Here is a 15,846-nt window from a genome sequence, read left to right on the forward strand (position 1 = left end):
GAGGATCAACTTTCATACACATGTCTTAGGTTTGTCTTTCAGAGCTCCCAAAGTTGTCTCTGTGGCACAAATGGACCTAATAAAAACACCAAACTTATGTTGAGCAAATCTGTGTTGAGGTCTGGTTTCAACAGTCTCATGACAAAAACAACGAAAAGGCGAGGAAAGAAAAAACCCGTACATCATTGGCCCGTTGTGACATCAATCAACGCAACGTTGCGCTCTGATTGGTCAGTTTCTTTTCGCTCCTCCCCTCTATCGCGAGCTGTCACATATGCCACTTCCTGGTGTGATTTGTTGGGAAGAACGCAACGCTGCGTCTGAAATGGCTTATTTTCAAGCAAGAATCTGTCCGTTCAGGAATACTGCTGTGGAGGAATAAGCGACGCGTTGCAAGAAGAGAAAGCGGAGGGCGGGTGGTAGCTGTCACGAGCGGTGTGTTAGCACTCTCGTCACGCTACGCACCTCTCCTGCTCTCCGAACGTTAAACTTGTCCCCACTGACTGTGCTAGCTGGTTAGCTCAAACAGTAAATATCAGCTGCTCGGGCAGGCTCGCTCGTTGCAGACCGTTTAAATGGCCACCATGGAGAAACTAATGAAGGCCTTCGAGTCTCTGAAGTCATTCCAGCAGCAGCAGGGGCCACCAACAGCCGAGGAGCTCGTTCAGAAACAGTAAGTGGATCCTGGTCCAAGCGGCTAATAGCCGTTAGCTTAGCTCAGCCACTAGCGACGTTAGTGCGTCTCGGGACAACCTGAAGCTAGTTATAATAATAAAACCCCTCGCCACTTAACAATTTCGAGCTTCTATTATAAGCCTTTTAGGCATTTGTGCTTTCTCTGCCGAGTGGAAGTTTATTTTAGCACAGACTATGAATGCTAGCCAGGATAGACGGGGTGTTTCATTGACGCTCGCACCGGTGAAAGGGCCAGGAAGGACCAGCTTAAAGCTCCTGTGCTGCTCGTACTCTTAATTAAACCAGGGGTTAAGTGTCTAAACTAGAGTTTTTAGGCCTCTCTGTGTGTGCACAGGTGTTAAAATGCTGCAGGCTCGTTCATTGCAGTGGTGCCAAGTCAAGGAATCTGTCTCTCTGTGTTTTCACAATAATAATAACAAATAAACAACTTGATTTAGTTTAGTTTTAGTTTTCATAATGTCATGGATGTTTACTTTTCATTGCTTAATCTGATAGCAACCTGTGACTCTCTGTTAACTTTTAAAAAGGTAATATTTCATTTAAGAAAAATGACTTGTTTATAGTGGGTGTTTATCTCCATTCTGCTGTTGGGGTTACAATAAATGAATAAATAATACACATTTAGATTGTGTTGCAATCCAAAAGTCAACCTCCCCATCTTTAACATTTTCATCTCCTGATATTTCCACAGAAAAAAGGAGCAAGCTGCGACAAAGAAGGACCGGGTGACGCACTGCTTGACAATATGTGAAAACATCGTGGCTCAGTCTCTGAGGTGGGCCATAATAACTTTACTAAAACTTGCTTCTGTTATATGTTTGTCCAATTTTATAGAGCTTGTCATCACTTCACAGGTAAAAATTTAATAATTTGTGTTGGAAACAGGTACTCCTCATCCAACATTTCTTGTTTTCTGATGTTTAGATATGTGTACATACTCAAGTCAATAATAATGAGATATCATTACAAAGTAAAAATATGTGCCGAACCCAAGTGATTTATGCAGATAACTTAAGATTTAAATAATTCTTGATGTTTCTGCCTTCATTATCAATGCACAAAAAAAGGCAGTCAGTGGAAACCCCTTCAGCCTTGGTCATTATTATGAATGTGTGTGTTTAAGAGTGCAATTCCAAATTGTATTTTTTGCAACCATAGCTTTTACACTAACTAGGTGAGAGCATCAGAGGAACACTTACCCTTGACCCAAGTCAATCCTCTAAATCAGTGGTGCCCAATTCTGGTTCTCAAGGCCCACTGTCCTGCATGATTTAGTTGTTTACCTGCTCTTCAGCAGGTCTTAAAGTTCTGTAGAAGCCTGTTAATCAGAGAAACACCTAAATTTTTAATGTTTCTCTGCTTTGACACGCACTTCAGTGATGAACAGGCTTCTGCAGAACTTGAAAACCTGTTGAAAAGCAGGGGAACATCTAAAACTTGCAGGATAGCGGCCCTCGAGAACCAGGATTGGACACCGCTCCTCTAAATTACCCATTTTACAGACATTTTTACAGTTTGTGACATGTTGTACAATAAACTTAGATGTTCTTCTGCAGAACAGAAAGAGAGCTTGTCTGTGAAGTTGAGCTGCAGAACAGCTTGAACTGACTGAGCATAAATGCATTTTATTGTGTTTATAGAAGGAAAATCACAGCTAAATACTTACATACTCAGTTCTAATCACTTGAAAGGACGGGGTAATTAGATGTAACAGGAACTCTGAAATATGGAAGTTGAACAGTTCAGAAAAATAAAATGTGTATGTCTTTTCAGAAATATTATTTTGTGGACATGTGTGTTATGATAATGCTTAAATATGTCTAACTTTTGATCTGCATGGTCCTGGAAACAGGACATCTCCAGAGTTTCAGAAGCTGCTTGGGATTGCCATGGAGATGTTCCTCCTCTGCAGTGATGACAGCGAATCAGATGTCCGGATGGTAGCTGATGAGTGCCTGAACAAAATCATCAAAGTGAGCTTCAGTTCACCTTATGCACCATATTTATGTTTGATTTTCTCAGCTGAAAATATCAAAAAGGAAGAACTCTGTTGTTTGTTGAATCTCTTGTGTTGATGAGGTTCTTTTGACTTTACTCTTTAGGCGCTGATGGACTCAAACTTGCCTAGACTGCAGCTGGAGCTGTACAAAGAAATTAAAAAGGTAATAAATACAATATTTCACTGTTGTTCTGCAATGTTCTTTTCTAAGAGATGACATTAGATGTTTTTCATTTTGATTTTGCACCTCCCAACAGAACGGTGCCTCACGGAGTTTAAGGGCAGCTTTGTGGAGGTTTGCTGAGCTTGCCCATCTCATCCGACCCCAGAAATGCAGGTAGATATTCAGGTTGTTAAATAAATGTTGAAAGTGGAAAAAAAGATATTTAATTATAAAAATACTACATGTGCACCACACTCAGGGATTCTTATTCCTGTCCAGTCATCATCAGAATCACACTTTTGCTCTCCAGGCTTTTTTGACATATAACTAACAACTTAATAATATATAAACTAATTAATAAAATATATTAACATTTTTCAGATGTGTCAGAAAATTGCTTTGGGTGCTACCAATAAACATGAAATAGTTAATCTTTCTCAACATCATGGGCTGTGGGTAAAAACACAACCTGAAATAGGCTTCAACAGCTGTTTTTTTTTTTTTAATTCTCTCTTCTCTCCTTTCCTGCTTGTGATTCAGACCTTATCTGGTCAACCTGCTGCCGTGCCTCACCAGAATCACCAAGCGGCAGGAGGAAACCGTGCAGGAGACGCTGGCTGCAGCTGTGCCCAAAATTATGGCAGCCTTGGGACATTTTGCTAATGACGGCGAGGTCAAGGTACCCTGTCCTTCTGTTCTTTTTTTGTGTGGGATCTGTCATTTTGAGGACAAACCGCAGTCGTGTAAGCACAGCCTGAAGGCTTGTTTCTTTTTTGGCTCGCAATGTTTTTTCTCTAGGTGCTGCTGAAGTCATTTGTTGCCAGCTTGAAGTCCAGCTCCCCCACCATCCGACGCACAGCGGCCAGCTCGGCAGTCAGTGTGTGCCAACACTCCAGACGTGCGAGCTACTTCTACACCTGGCTCCTTAATGTGCTGCTGGGTAGGTTACACAGAGGACCCGCTCTCACAGTCGAGACAAGTGACTTTCTGTGTTGTTCTTTTGTTGAACCTCAACGGAAAGCCTATTTGAAGTAACAAAAAAAACAGTAACTTGGTGTTCAGATAGGTTTAACTGCAGCAGAAAGGCAAAGGCAAGGAAACACAATCCGTTTCTCATTCTCCAGGCCTGTTGGTTCCAGTGGACAATGAACACCCCAGCCACCTAATTCTGGGAGTGTTGTTAACGCTTCGCTACCTGATGCCTCTGCTGCAGCACCAAGTCAACACCACCAGCCTCAAAGGAAGCTTTGGGGTCATGAGGAAGGAGGCTGATGTGCAGCCGACACCTGAACAGCTGCTGCAGGTGGGAGTGAATGTGTGTCCCTCGGATTATTCCTTTCCAAGTGTTTGGGCTGTTTTATTTATTTTTTTGTTGAACGATTTTGTGATTGTGTTTGAAGGTGTATGAGCTGACCCTAAACTACACGCAGCACTGGGATCACAACGTGGTCACAGCCGCTCTGGAGCTCCTGCAGCAGATGTTTAGGACCCCTCCACCAGAGCTGCTGCACATGCTCATCACAGCCGGCAGCATTTCACATGCCACCGTGTTTCGTCAGGACACCGAGAGCCGCGCACGTTCGGGCAGCATCCTTGAGCTCATCGGTAATCTCATAAATCAATTAGGACAGACGGTTTAAAGCTCGTCATCCTTCTGGTGCTTAGTGATGAAGACTTTCAAATATTTCTGTACTCACCCACTGCTTGGCACACCAATGAATCTGTTTCATGTGGCTCTGAACTCGCTCACACATACTAATCTAATTAAACTGTGTTGGTTCTTCACGCTCATTTCTACTGTGGTCAGTTTTCATGACATTGTCTTTGTTCTTTAACCCATTCCATTTGTTTATATCTGATTATCTTTGTTTCCTGCGAGTCTTCATCAGCTTTGCTGCTTTTCTCTCTCTTACCTCCTGATTCTACTTCCTGTTTTCCTGCCATTTGCAGTGGGGGGAGGGTCTTCCTGCAGTCCGCTACTTCTCAGGAAACAGAGAGGTGACTAGTCTGTTTATGTCCTGCTCACCTCGAGCCACTTTCTGTAGTTTAATCCAGGGCCTGGACTAACTAGACCTTTTAACTACATCACTAAAGGCAGTGGATTTCTTTCAGATGGTAATATTCTGATGTATGTATACACTCTGTTCTTGGCTTAATTGAAACTTAGTCTTCATCTGAATTGTGATTATTTTTCCTTTTGACTTCTGTATTTGACGATAAATTTGTAACTTCCAGGTAAGATGCTTTCTGGGGAGGAAGATGGGTTGGAGGACGATGCTGAGAGAACGGAGGTCACTGCTGGAGCCTTCACAGGTGAGCTGCACCCACCAGGTAACAATGTTCAGGTCATGATGATTTGTAATGGTCTTTCTGACTTCAAAGCGTCACTGCTGATTGGATGAAAGGCCTGTAACGATCTGGCCTGCATGGTGGAGGCAGCAGCCTGTCACTAAAGTGATTATAAAGCTTTTTATTTGACATCAGGAGGGACCGTGTCCTGATAGTATCCTTAGTAAGACTTAAAAACATGAAGGTACAAATAGTAAAAAGGGATTTTTCTCTTCCTGATTTTCACTGCAGCTGATAAACAGTCCTGTTTTGCAGATCACAGTTGTATAAGTTCTGTTACTTTAATGCTAATATATTTTTCAGATTTAAAGTTTTCCCCGACCCCTCTGTGTTTGTGCAGACGGCTCCTCTGCTGCCCAGGTGGACATCATCACCGAGCAGCCTCGCTCTTCCCAGCATGCTCTGCAGCCCGGTGACTCCGTGGACCTCAGCGCCTCCCCAGAGCAGGGCGGTGGAGGCGGGACGTCCGCATCGGGCACCCCCGAATCACCCAATGACAACGAGGAGGAGATGCTGAGTCGGAGCTCCAGCGGGGCCAACGTGACCCCGGAGACGGCGGACTACACCACGCCAGAAAACGCCACTCCGGAGGGGGGGCCCCTTGGAGAGGGAGGGCCGCTGCTCAGACCTAATGACCAGTCGCTTCCGCCCAGTGACTCCTCCCAGACGACCACAGAGGGACCAGACTCAGCTGTGACTCCTTCGGATGTAGCAGAACTGGTCAGTGTGACGGTGTTTTTTCTGACTTGACCACAATGTGCCTTTTCTTCTGTATTTACAGTATGTTTTTGTGAAATACAGAAGATATTGCTTCTACAGAAAATAACTAATATACTTAATTTGTAATGCTGTACGAGAAACATTTTGTTTTCTAAATAGTGCTGGAAATTTGTAGAAAGGACCACTTCGTCCCGCACTAGTGGCTTTAGATGTTGAAACCCCATCACCTGAAAACTTACTCACCAAAATTAGCTTCAATTATTTTCCTACATTAAGTTATCTTGATGTTTCACCGTCAGACTTTGAATTGGGTCTTTTGGAAAAATCAATCCTAGTTGAAAAAGCTGAAATGGAAATAATAATGATGTCAAAAATTAAGATCAGCTTTTTAAAAAATTTTTTGTCCAACTCTTGTAAAGAAAAACAAGCAGTTGTTTTCTGTGAGATATTCACAGTTCTGTGGAAATCTTTTCTGTTTTAAAAGCTAAGCATGAAACTGTTCAGAACAAATACAAAATACACCTGCAAATCCATTTCAGACTGGGTCAAACTTCATCCAGCTCCTTTTTTTAAAGCTTAGTATGTGAGCTTGTTTGAGGCAAAGTGGCCATTATTATTTTCCCTCATGAGCCAAAGCCTCTCTTCACTGCAGGACCAGGTTTGCATTATCTGCCTCCCACAAATTATAAAAAACTTGTCCAGTCTAATAAATCTCCTGGTTTTGCCCCTGCTTCACTCCCCCTCCTTTACCCTTGTGCTCACTTCGTCACAGTCGCGCACGTCATTGCAGCAGGCGACTGAGCCGTCCCCACCCTCGCCAACTTCCACAGAAGGTCCCGACGCCTCAGACAGCGACTCCTCTGTCTACACCGCTTCTTTCTCGTCGTCTTCTTTCTCTTTCTCCTCCTCTTCCTCCTTCTATGCCACCTCCTCCTCTAGCACTAGTGACAAGGTCAGACAATTGGACACTTTGGTCCGAATGGGAGGTGCTTGCTTGTTTTGAAAGATTTGGCTTTCTTTATTCTTTCTCCTTCCGTTGGCTTGTTTGTCTTAACCCATGCACAGTTTTCCTGGGTTATGACACATTTTCCCCTCTTGTTGTCATGGGTGATAGATTGTGGCTTTCCCCTGATTTTGATCAGTTTTCCCCTCAATAATAAGATGCTTTTGAAGGACAAAAACAAGCAATTCTAAAATATCATGTGATTGTTCTTATGAGTTTTAAAAGAGTAAGCATGAAGGCGTGGTGTTCCTGAAGGTGATATCTAACTGGGCTGTGACTACTGGAGATTAGTTCGTGGCTCAAAATTGCAAGAAAACGGTCAAATTTGAAGTTGCTGTCTCACTTAGTTTTGAGTGTTTGTAATCAAGTGACTAGCGAGTTTTTGAAAATCCCTTTTATATTCATTCAAAACTGTATTCCAGGGTTTGTTGCCCACATTGTACCTGCCTTGACACACTTTGGACCCACCACATGTTTATAATTTAATTTACTAAAGCACACTGAAATCAGAAGATTTGGACAAGTTTTTCAATAATTGTCGTTTATAATCGGCCTGGTTTTTAGACCTGGACATGTTTTCTGTCAGAGGACAGCTGCACGTGTCAGAATACAGCTCTGAAATGGGTTTGAGACACCTGCAGGGACTCTGATTGTTTTGAGAGGAAATTCGTTTAAAATTCAAGTAACAAGACTGCGAGCCTCTGTAACACACAAAGACATTCAGGACCCCTGTGAACATTTCGAGACGTTTTGGACGTCTTGTCGTGACTGCTGTTCGTTCGCCAACGAGTCGCCAGCGGCTGCAGCCCAGTGAGATCCCACCTTTTTATTTGTTTTATCTGAAATTAGGTTTTCTCTGCCATTTGAACACGTTGCAAATGGCTTTAGTTACAGTGAAAAAGAAACCTACAAAATAAAACGAAGTGTAGTTAAATTATTCAAGTAAACTTAGTTTTCTGTGAACAAAACCAGATCCCTGCAAAAGGGGACTTATGTGACATGTGAGTCACATTTAAAGCAGCAGAAATATTCTAATGGAAATGAATTTTTCATTAGAATTCATAGATGCAAAGCTTGCTCTTCTTTTGTAATGTGGGAACCAGAACTGTATAAAATGTCTAGCCTTTGCTTCCTCCTGTGTTCTGTTGAGTTGCTGTGAATTGAGTTGACCCGAGCATGAGTCAGCAAACCTTTTGGTACCAGAATGTCTGTTTGATTTACGGTTTCAGTCATTTCTTGTGTTTTTCTTTTGACTTAAGCAAATTCAACTATGCCAGTTGAAAAGTGTTACGTACATCTTGCATGCGGTTGCTTTCACGTTTGGTTTATTTGTAAACTTAAGTTTTATTCTCTCACAAAGACGTTTTGTTTTTTGTGTGTGCAACCAAGGTCCTGGATGGCAGTGAAAGCCAGTACTCTGGGATGCAGATAGGAACACTACAGGATGAAGAAGATGAAGGAGCAGCACCTTCCTCCCAAGAAGAACCCTCAGAGCCGTTCTTGCAGTCAGCACTTGGTGTGTTTATTTGCAGAGCTTAACCCGCATATCAACCTTTAAATGTGTTAAAGACAAAAGGTCTTATAAAAGCTGTTGTTTCTGATGTCTGCAGCTCTGAGTAAGCCTCATCTTTTCGAAGGACGAGGTCACAACCGGCAGGGTTCAGACAGCAGCGTGGACCGCTTCGTACCAAAGGATGAACCCGCTGAACCCGAACCTGATAATAAGGTAAATTCACCCGAACGAGTTCCTCCTTGGTTTCTGCATGGGCACCATATTATGTTAAAAAACAGGGAGCAGGCAGGTTGGTGCAGTGGACATCGCAGGGTGCTTTCTTGAGTTCAGAACCCAGCAAAGGATGACTTTTCTTTTCTTTTTTAAACAAACTCTGGCTAAATGCTGATATGAAACTTTCACTTTTTGGCCACATTTAGTCCAACTTTTTCCTAGATGTTTGTTCATCCTAAAAGTACTCACACGGGGTCTAACACACCTGCATATATGAGCTCTGGCCCGGCTAGATGAAGCAGATTAAAATACATTTTTTCCACTTTTATGATCTTATGGATATTTTGCGCTTTTATTTAGCATGATATTTCTCGAGGTTTTTACTCTGTTTGCTTGATTTGTAGTCAGAAATGGATGTAGCAGTTTTAACATTAAAAAACAACTTTAACTTTTTTTTTTTTTTACATCTCTACAGCTAAAAGTTCTCTGTTTGACTAACTAGCTAGCAGCTACTGTTGTTCTGCTGAGTTGGACTGGACCAACTCTAAGCTCAGGGATGTGGTGATTATTTTAAAACCTAATTTATGAGTCTGCAACTAAGACAGTGAAATAAGACTCATTAAACGCTGCCTGTTTTTGTCTTATTGCTGGATGTGATAACACGTTTTTAAATCAAAGAATGGTAGAGCAGAGACATGCTACTTGCTCCATTAATCAGGTGCCTGTGAACATACAGTATGAATGCAAACAATGAATGAATAAATGTTTGAAAATACAAACTCCTGTATATTCTTTGGTATGTTTCTTCCCTGCCTATCTGTCAGCCATCCCGAATAAAGGGTCCAATCGGACACTACACAGACCAGGAGTTGGAACCGCTAGTTCACTGCGTTCGACTTCTGGCTGCGTCCTTTCTTCTGACGGGGCAGAAAAATGGTGAGTCACTAATAAAACTATGTCCAGTATTGGTTGCAGTTTTATAATGGAAAGTAAAGTATAAATAAAAGAAAATATAAACTGTTTTGCCTTCTTTTGATAAGTGGTTGTTGTTAGAAATAGTAACTGCATCACGTTAAATCTGAAGATTTTTCAGTTGTTGTATGTGCTTGTTTTTGGCATTTCTGTACGTGTAATTAATTGTTGTTGTTCGTTTAGGTTTAATCCCAGACAAAGAGGTGCGTGTGAGTGTGAAGGCCTTGGCGGTCAGCTGTGTTGGAGCAGCAGCAGCACTTCATCCTGAAGCCTTCTTTAATTCCCTCTACATGGAGCCACTGGATGGTGTTCCAGCTGAAGGTAGAGGAAAAAAGCTGCCCAGGCTTTTTAAAATGGGATGTAACTGAGATCCTGTTGTTAAGGAAACAATTTAAAAGCATAATTAGGACAGTAATCTTTATTGTGTTGCATTGTTTTCATTAAATCAGAGGTTTATGTCCGAAGTTTAAACTCTGAGGTTTAAAGTGAGTGAGTAATAAATGAGGTTGAGAGGCTCCTAAATGGTACCAAGATGGGTTTTCGTGGACAATTATCAAACCTTAAATGCCTATAGATTTCATATGTGCAATAATTCAAGCCTGCAGGCTTTTCTGACTTTGCTGACAAAGAATCATTTAAATAGTAACGGATGAACGCTCCACTGTTTTTATAAATACTCACTTGGAAGAGTAGATTATTACGGAGCTTTTCTAATTGGTCATAGTTTGCAGCTTCCTAATGTAGTATTTAAAGCCTCAGTGTTTAGTCTTAAAAGCTGCACATGTAAAGAAGTAGGGGAGCAGGCAGAGTGGGATCCATTAGTAGAAGTGATTGTTTGAGTCCTCTGAGCAAACAGAACGGTTTTGTTGAGCCAAAATGCTTGCTGGCTGCAGGCGGTGTGTACGCCTTGTCAGAGTGCACAAATGGAGTCCAGCAAACGCAGTCATACACCTAAAAACAAACTAGTGAAGTTATTATTTGTCTGGTCACTACTATTATGTACGTACTGTGCTTTTTTTGTACTGCTCTCTGGTCATCTTTGAAGCTTTTTGGTGTCATCAGTTTACGTGTTAGATTTTTATTGCAGTGAACCATGAAGCACTCACTGACAGCCAGATTTATGCACCACAGCACTGTTTTTGCTGTGTTTTATTTCGCCTTTCCCTTTGCAGAGAGACAATATATTAGCGACGTTCTCTGCCTCATCGATCACGGGGACCCACAGATCAGAGGCGCCACAGCCATCCTCTGTGGAGCCATCATACAAGCAGCACTAACCAAAACACGTTATAACATACACACCTGGCTGGCCAGTGTGCAGAGTGTAACAGGTTTGTGTGCTGTTCATCTTTTCACCAACTTGTTGAAAATCTAAATATATTTTTTAAACTGTGCTTATCAGAGCTGTCTCCTGTCCAGGTAACCCACTGTCCCTGGTGGACTTGGTGCCTTTACTTCAAAAAACTCTAAAAGATGAATCCTCCGTCACCTGCAAGATGGCTTGTTCAGCAGTCAGGGTAAGCTGGATTAGTGTGATAGCTGGTTTCTCTGCAGTCTGTGGCCTGTGGGGTGGTTGTTGATGTTGTTTTTGTGTGTTTCAGCACTGCATCATGACACTGTGCAGCAGCACTCTGAGCGAGCTCGGCCTCCAGCTGGTGATAGACCTCTTTGCTCTCCGGGATTGTTCCTACTGGCTTGTTCGCACTGAGCTCTTGGAGACTTTGGCTGAATTAGACTTCAGGTAAAACATTTATCTGTAGTTTTTTTTTTTTTTTTGCCTCAAAAATCTAAACTCGGCTTTAAAGATGTGCCGTTGTGTCTCACTAATGATAACATATTGAAAGTTTCTGCTCTGTCTTGTCTTTTAGGTTAGTCAATTTCTTGGAGAGAAAAACTGAAACTTTACACAAAGGAGATCACCACTACACGGGGGTAAGTTCTGTCATGTTTTAAATCTATTTTTTGTATACGCACATGCAAGATGTATCATTTATTACTCCAAAACTTAATTTGCTGACTGGGGTTTTGAATTTGTTTGCATTCCTTCAGCAACTGCGGCTGCAAGACAGGGTCCTGAATGATGTGGTTATACGTCTGTTGGGAGATGATGATCCACGAGTACGACACGTGGCGGCATCTGCTGTTAGCCGGTACATAAGTAACAGACCAAGATGTCACTTCTTTAGTTTACTGAATTATAGAGGATTAAGATGAAGTTTCTTCTATAGGTTTTTCTTTAATACCCTTTCCTTTTTATTGTGTTTTAACTCTTTCCTTGTCTCCTTGCACCTCTCTCTACCAGTCTAGTTTCAAGATTGTTTTATGACTGTGATCAAGGCCAAGTGGATCCAGTGGTGGCAATTGCTCGGGACCAGAGTTCAGTCTACCTTCAGCTGCTTATGCACGAGACGCAACCGCCCTCCCAGTTCACAGTTAGCACGATCACAAGGTATTCACAGAAAGGGGCTTTTCCATCAGAAGCATCTAGGAATCAAACAGCCATAACTTGGCTTTTTCTTTCAGGACGTACCGAGGCTACAACCTTTCTAACGCCGTGTCTGATGTCACGTTAGAGAACAACTTGTCCAGAGTCGTCACTGCAGTCTCCCACGCTTTCACATCCTCTACCTCTAGAGCACTAACTGTAAGTTTTCATTGACTTCTTTACATGAAGCTTTTACCTTACGTTTGCACAGCATATTTAGATACTATTTTGTCTTCTTCTGCAGTTCGGCTGCTGTGAGGCTTTGTGCTTCCTGGCATCAAATTTTCCAGTTGGCACTTGGAGCACAGGCTGGCACTGTGGCTACGTTAGCTCTAGTAGCAACTTCTCTTCCCGTTCTAGTCTGAACCGCAGCAGAGCCAGAACCCTCAGGTTTGGTTTAACCGATTTATTTAATACCATTTTAGTTTTGTTATGATTTTGAATATAATTCTTTTTTTCTTAGTGTTCTTATTGACTAATTGTTTTGTCTTTGATGATCTGTCCTGCAGTTTGTCACAGACGGGCAACACTCCAGCCTCTTCAAGCACCACCTCATCTGCACCAGACTCTGAGCGAAGAACTCTGATTGTAGGAACGGCCAACATGGTGCTCTCTTTGCTGTCTTCTGCTTGGTTTCCTCTGGATCTTTCGGCACATCAAGATGCACTCTTGCTTTCTGGCAACCTGCTTGCTGGTGAGTAATTTGGCTGAACATTTTTCATAATTTTGGAGTAACTTGCAGCTAACCAAATTTAGCTTTCGTTTCACTGAAACAAAGTGACCCGTTACAGACTGACTTGCTTCTTAATCATGTTCCCAGCTGTGGCTCCTAAATGTTTGCGCAACCCCTGGGCTGGAGAGGAGGAGGGCAGCAGTGGGAACACTGGTGGTCCAAATAAAATGGAGGAACCCTGGCCAGCGCTGTCAGAACGCTCTCTGGTGGTCATGGTGGAGCAGCTGTTCTCCCATCTGCTGAAGGTCCTTAACATCTGTGCTCACGTGTTGGATGACACGGCACCAGGACCAGCACTGAAGGTGAGCCTGATGGAGAGTTAAAGTGATTTTGCTGTTTTTGCTCTGTCATTTATGCTCCTCTGACTACAGTTTGTTTCTACATAACGTTTGCGGTTTATTTTTTAGGCTGCTCTTCCCTCTCTGAGCAACACCCCCTCCCTCAGTCCTATCCGGAGGAAAGGCAAGGAGAAGGAGGCTGCTGAGCCCAACCCTTCCCCCATGAGCCCAAAGAAAAGCAACGAGGTCAACACAGGTACGGCCGCACCTCAGCATGCTTAGATGTGGATACTGTTAAACTGACAGGATGTTTATTAAGCTGTCTGCTTTTGTGTGAGCAGGCAGGCCAGCAGACAGCACAGGGTCAGCAGCAGTAAACAAATCTACTACCCTCGGCAACTTCTACCACCTGCCTCCCTATCTCAAGCTCTACGATGTCCTCAAAGCCACCCATGCTAACTACAAGGTCTGCTTGTCTTATTGGAACAATGATCTGCAAGTTTCTGTTGCATGAATGGCAGCGTGCATGAGTTGTTTAAATTGTTTTTGTTGCCTCTTAGGTGACATTGGATCTTCACAACAGCCAGGAGAAGTTTGGGAGTTTCCTGCATGCTGCTTTAGATGTTCTGTCTCAGCTGCTGGAATTGGCCACACTACATGACATTGGGAAGGTGAAGATTATGAACTCTGTTGGAACATTTTCAGCTTTAATATTTCTGGGATTATATTAAGGAGGTTGTCATGAGTAAAAGGGTCACTAATAAATACAACATTTTTGTTTTACCAATAAAAGCCAGCAAACAATTTGTCCATTCTTTGTTCTTCTCTAGAAATGGCAGAATGTGAACATATAATGTATATATTCTCATTGGCAGTGTGTAGAAGAAATTCTGGGCTATTTGAAGTCCTGCTTTTCAAGAGAACCAACCATGGCTACCGTTTGTGTGCAGCAGGTGAGCGATTTCTGTGATTTTTATTTCTGAAGTGTAGATTTTTGCCCTGTCACATTACGTGTGGCAGTCTAAAAGGTTTTAGCACTGAGCAGTGTGCTACAACCGGCATGACTCCACACAGAGTGAGGCTGGTTCCTGCCGACAGGGCCTGTAAAGGCATTGGTTTCCCTGTGCGATGGTTCCATACATTTATTTTGATGTCATCAGTCACATAGTCCTAACTGGGTGTCTTTCCACCACTCAAGGATTCTTGGCATTTGATATTCTGCTAAATTTCATTACCTTTTTCATGGCATTCTTCACAGAATTGTTCATAAATGTAGGAAAACTCCCTGACCGGCTGTTCACTTTTGTAAACCTATTCCAGATTTAATCTGAAGGTCCAATTAAACTCAGTTTTAACATCATAATACACTGATCCAGGTTTAGTTTAGGTGGCATGTTTTACGTTTGTTCCTGCACTAAAACTTCAAAGCTTATGCTTTAGTTGTTGAAGAGCCTGTTTGGGACCAACCTGGCCTCCCAGTATGAAGGTGTCCTGAGTGGTCCCAGCCGCTCCCAGGGCAAAGCTCTTCGTCTGGGCTCTTCCAGCCTGCGACCCGGCCTCTACCACTACTGTTTCATGGCTCCGTACACCCACTTCACCCAGGCTCTTGCTGATGCTAGTCTACGTAATATGGTACAGGCTGAACAGGAGCAGGATACCTCTGGGTAAGTCGTACATGGTTGACAAAATTCATGTGCATACAATAAAATGCATGCAAATCTATAGGCACCATTAGGTTTTAAACGGTGTGCACATGTGGAATATAACCAGCTTTCTTTTTTAACGTTACATGTTTAGATGGTTTGATGTAATGCAAAAAGCTTCCAATCAGCTGAGGTCTAACATTGCAAATGCGACACGTCACAGAGGAGACAAGGTACACTTAAACTGTCCTTCTGCTTTTTAAAGCTGATATTTTCTCTTTGAACATTTTAAAACCTGTTGTAAAGTTGCACATGTGTGACGTAGAGGTCCTGAAAGCTGTATATTTCCCTTTTTGTTTTCTCAGAATGCCATTCACAACCACATTAGACTGTTTGAGCCTCTGGTCATCAAAGCTCTGAAGCAGTACACCACCAGCACCTCTGTTGCTCTGCAGAGACAAGTGCTGGACCTGCTTGCTCAGCTTGTCCAGCTCAGAGTCAACTATTGCCTGCTGGACTCAGATCAGGTAAAATATACATGCACATTGTTTTAATGCATACATCTTTAAATTTAATTATTTTACTTACTCAGATATTTTTGTATGTTTCAGGTGTTCATAGGCTTTGTTCTAAAGCAGTTTGAATATATTGAAGTGGGACAGTTCAGGTATTTGTCTATTTTTAATGAATCCTGTTAAACTCTGTGTGGTAATATCATAAATCCAAAGAGATACCCATAGTTTGTGTCAAGTTACTCTCAGCTTATTTAATAAAAAGTTGTTCTCTGAACTAAAATAAGTATTGTGCTTCCTGTGCAGGGATTCTGAAGCCATCATTCCCAACATCTTTTTCTTCCTGGTGCTGCTGTCCTATGAACGCTACCACTCCAAGCAGATTATCAGCATCCCCAAAATCATCCAGCTTTGTGACGGCATCATGGCAAGCGGCAGGAAAGCTGTCACACACGGTGAGAGTTTCACAGAGGAAAATGTGCCCCATAGCACAGTATTTCTTCCAAATTGTTATTTTTGTTTGTTTGTTGTGATTATTCTCGTAAGTAAAAGAAACGGAATAACTGA

At 42.4% G+C, this 15,846-nt stretch overlaps 1 protein-coding gene and 1 non-coding gene across 7 annotated transcripts in view; both read left to right on the top strand.

Moving 5' to 3' along the window:
- Positions 1 to 293: 293 nt before the first annotated feature.
- Positions 294 to 15,846, top strand: part of htt (huntingtin) — a 31,535-nt gene continuing 15,982 nt past the window's right edge. For 4 of the 6 annotated variants that reach the window (XM_017416965.3, XM_017416966.3, XM_025006071.2 and 1 more), the window contains exons 1-35: positions 294 to 673; positions 1,388 to 1,471; positions 2,549 to 2,669; positions 2,799 to 2,858; positions 2,953 to 3,032; positions 3,399 to 3,537; positions 3,657 to 3,798; positions 3,983 to 4,161; positions 4,259 to 4,463; positions 4,809 to 4,856; positions 5,094 to 5,171; positions 5,548 to 5,927; positions 8,320 to 8,446; positions 8,541 to 8,656; positions 9,481 to 9,592; positions 9,812 to 9,949; positions 10,801 to 10,959; positions 11,048 to 11,145; positions 11,230 to 11,369; positions 11,497 to 11,560; positions 11,678 to 11,778; positions 11,931 to 12,077; positions 12,152 to 12,272; positions 12,358 to 12,503; positions 12,623 to 12,807; positions 12,934 to 13,148; positions 13,254 to 13,380; positions 13,466 to 13,590; positions 13,685 to 13,795; positions 14,000 to 14,077; positions 14,565 to 14,788; positions 14,922 to 15,000; positions 15,133 to 15,294; positions 15,379 to 15,434; positions 15,586 to 15,734. In XM_017416965.3, the coding sequence (XP_017272454.1) occupies positions 576 to 673; positions 1,388 to 1,471; positions 2,549 to 2,669; positions 2,799 to 2,858; positions 2,953 to 3,032; positions 3,399 to 3,537; positions 3,657 to 3,798; positions 3,983 to 4,161; positions 4,259 to 4,463; positions 4,809 to 4,856; positions 5,094 to 5,171; positions 5,548 to 5,927; positions 8,320 to 8,446; positions 8,541 to 8,656; positions 9,481 to 9,592; positions 9,812 to 9,949; positions 10,801 to 10,959; positions 11,048 to 11,145; positions 11,230 to 11,369; positions 11,497 to 11,560; positions 11,678 to 11,778; positions 11,931 to 12,077; positions 12,152 to 12,272; positions 12,358 to 12,503; positions 12,623 to 12,807; positions 12,934 to 13,148; positions 13,254 to 13,380; positions 13,466 to 13,590; positions 13,685 to 13,795; positions 14,000 to 14,077; positions 14,565 to 14,788; positions 14,922 to 15,000; positions 15,133 to 15,294; positions 15,379 to 15,434; positions 15,586 to 15,734 (4,594 nt within the window). In that variant the 5' untranslated portion in view covers positions 294 to 575. The remainder of the gene's footprint in view (positions 674 to 1,387; positions 1,472 to 2,548; positions 2,670 to 2,798; positions 2,859 to 2,952; positions 3,033 to 3,398; positions 3,538 to 3,656; positions 3,799 to 3,982; positions 4,162 to 4,258; positions 4,464 to 4,808; positions 4,857 to 5,093; positions 5,172 to 5,547; positions 5,928 to 8,319; positions 8,447 to 8,540; positions 8,657 to 9,480; positions 9,593 to 9,811; positions 9,950 to 10,800; positions 10,960 to 11,047; positions 11,146 to 11,229; positions 11,370 to 11,496; positions 11,561 to 11,677; positions 11,779 to 11,930; positions 12,078 to 12,151; positions 12,273 to 12,357; positions 12,504 to 12,622; positions 12,808 to 12,933; positions 13,149 to 13,253; positions 13,381 to 13,465; positions 13,591 to 13,684; positions 13,796 to 13,999; positions 14,078 to 14,564; positions 14,789 to 14,921; positions 15,001 to 15,132; positions 15,295 to 15,378; positions 15,435 to 15,585; positions 15,735 to 15,846) is intronic. The other 2 variants (XM_025006072.2, XM_025006074.2) reach the window with 1 other exon arrangement.
- LOC112450543 lies at positions 14,138 to 14,267 on the top strand. Its single transcript, XR_003039190.1, has one exon.

Source organism: Kryptolebias marmoratus, linkage group LG3, assembly GCF_001649575.2.
Source record: "Kryptolebias marmoratus isolate JLee-2015 linkage group LG3, ASM164957v2, whole genome shotgun sequence".
Lineage (NCBI taxonomy): Eukaryota > Metazoa > Chordata > Actinopteri > Cyprinodontiformes > Rivulidae > Kryptolebias > Kryptolebias marmoratus.